This window comes from Fukomys damarensis, unplaced genomic scaffold (assembly GCF_012274545.1).
Source record: "Fukomys damarensis isolate Sample0158 unplaced genomic scaffold, DMR_v1.0_HiC HiC_scaffold_30, whole genome shotgun sequence".
Taxonomy (NCBI): domain Eukaryota; kingdom Metazoa; phylum Chordata; class Mammalia; order Rodentia; family Bathyergidae; genus Fukomys; species Fukomys damarensis.
Genome location: NW_022900942.1, coordinates 45,258,654 through 45,260,611, shown reverse-complemented (window position 1 = coordinate 45,260,611; position 1,958 = coordinate 45,258,654). Strand labels below are relative to the sequence as shown.

The following is a 1,958-nucleotide window of genomic DNA, read 5'->3' as shown; positions in this document are numbered from 1 at the left end:
AGGTCGTTCCCCTATAATTTTTTCCCTTGAAGTTTGTATCTTACATTTAAATCCACATTTTGAGGTAAATTTCATAGCATGTGCAATGAGGTTTAGGTTGAGGTTTTAATATTTATTTCTACTCATGGATGTTTAATTACTCTAACATGATTTGTTGAACAGGCTTTATGTATTAAACTGCTTTTGTATTTGGTCAAAATTAGTTGGGCATATTTATGTAACTTGATTTCTGGAGTCTTATGTTTTTCTGATCTATCACTATACCAATTCCATATCTGGTTTGGCTTTACAGTAAGTCTTTACATCCAGAGTCCTCTAACTTTATCTCCATCAGAATTGATTTAATTATTCACTGAGTATTTTCATCTGTCCCCATTTTCTCTTTATTACAGAAAAGATGGCTGTTTCTCCTCAAAAACTTCATTTACTCACTTTAATTAGTATATGTTTATGACACATTATAATTACATGCATCTTGAGAAACTGGTACATATACACATCACATCTTAAATCAGTTTTACTTCCTTTACCCCTCCCTCTCTCTGTCTTTCCCTGTCCCTAGGTTCCCTTCCCATATCCACAAAGTTTTCCATCTTGTCTCCTATTCTCTTTTATTTTGCTTTTTATATTATTTATATTTTGGGTTTGTCATATAAGAGAAACCATGCCATATTTAACCTTCTGCATTTGATTTACTTCACTTAGCATTATAGTCTCTAGGCATATGCATTTTGTAACAAATTACTAAAATTTAGAGAGTTCTTGCAGAAGGTCTTTCTTTTCTTGTTTCAACTCCTGCAAAAGCTGTTGATTGTTCTCCATTCTGTTTTCCAACCACTGTAGAAGAGGCCTGCTGACAGCCAACATCTGCCTGCACAGATTCTTAGTAAACACTGAGCCATTATGGATCTTGGTTACTGAGTCCAGATGTTTAAGGCTTTGAATCTTCCTATATGTATCCTGTTCCTCCTGGAACAAGATCATCGGCAGCTTTAGTGTTGATTCAAAGCATATTTTCCCAATGGAGATGCGAGGTACAACATGAATTGGGATTTCGATTCTTTCATAGTCTGACTTTCCTTGGGCCAGTATGGATTGGAAGCAAGTATAAAGTACCTGGCCTGTCTTTGTGTTTTTATCCTCGATGAAACAGGAAAAAATAAGTCCTACAAATCCTTGATCCATCATCTGGTACGTGGCTTGTGTGCGAACATCAACATGTGAAGGCCAAACGGTTATATGAGGATGAGAATGATACCAGCCCACAATTCTCATTGGGCAACCCGTTACTTTGGCCAACCTCTCTGCCTCCGTTGTGGCAGAAGACAGTTGCTCTGGAGAAATTTCTACTCTCTCCTTTCTCTTATCAGAACGTTGCAAGATTACGACAGAATTAATTTGAACAATTCTGACAGTATCGATCTTTTCAGCCGTTGTACACATTTCAGCTCCAGTATACACAAATCTGGAGTCCTCATTTAACTCCCCTATACAGAGCCCAATTACCTCCTCCTTTTCTGTGGTGAGGGCATGGTTGAGACAAACGAGGAACGCGTCAGCTTCCAGATAAACCGCCTGCACCGCCATCTTAGCTCAGCCGTGCTCACGTCCTCTTCCAGTCTTTCGGGTCTGAAAAACAGTTTGCGCAGCCGCAGCAGCCACCCGCATGCGCTCTATGCCCAGTCCAGGCTCTGTCCAGGTCTGGGCCTCAGCCTGCAATTTTGAAGCGTGGATGGGGTGGGGGTTGGGCTGTGAGGCTACGCAAGTACAGGACAATTACTGTTTCTGGGAGGCCTGGCCTGCATTTGTGCGGGATTATCCCATGTGGGGTTCAAATTTATGTTCACATTTATAAATTTATGTCTCTTAACCAAGATTTATGAAATTCTCAGTCATTATATCCTCAAATATCTTTTCAACCCTGTCTTATATCTATTGTACTTCCAGAAGGAATGGAT

At 39.7% G+C, this 1,958-nt stretch overlaps 1 protein-coding gene across 1 annotated transcript; it reads right to left on the bottom strand.

Moving 5' to 3' along the window:
- Nucleotides 1-744: 744 nt before the first annotated feature.
- Nucleotides 745-1,587, bottom strand: LOC104871968 (lys-63-specific deubiquitinase BRCC36-like). The gene has a single exon (XM_033757400.1). It carries the CDS (start codon nt 1,585-1,587, stop codon nt 745-747), a length of 843 nt encoding a protein of 280 aa, XP_033613291.1.
- Nucleotides 1,588-1,958: the final 371 nt, after the last annotated feature.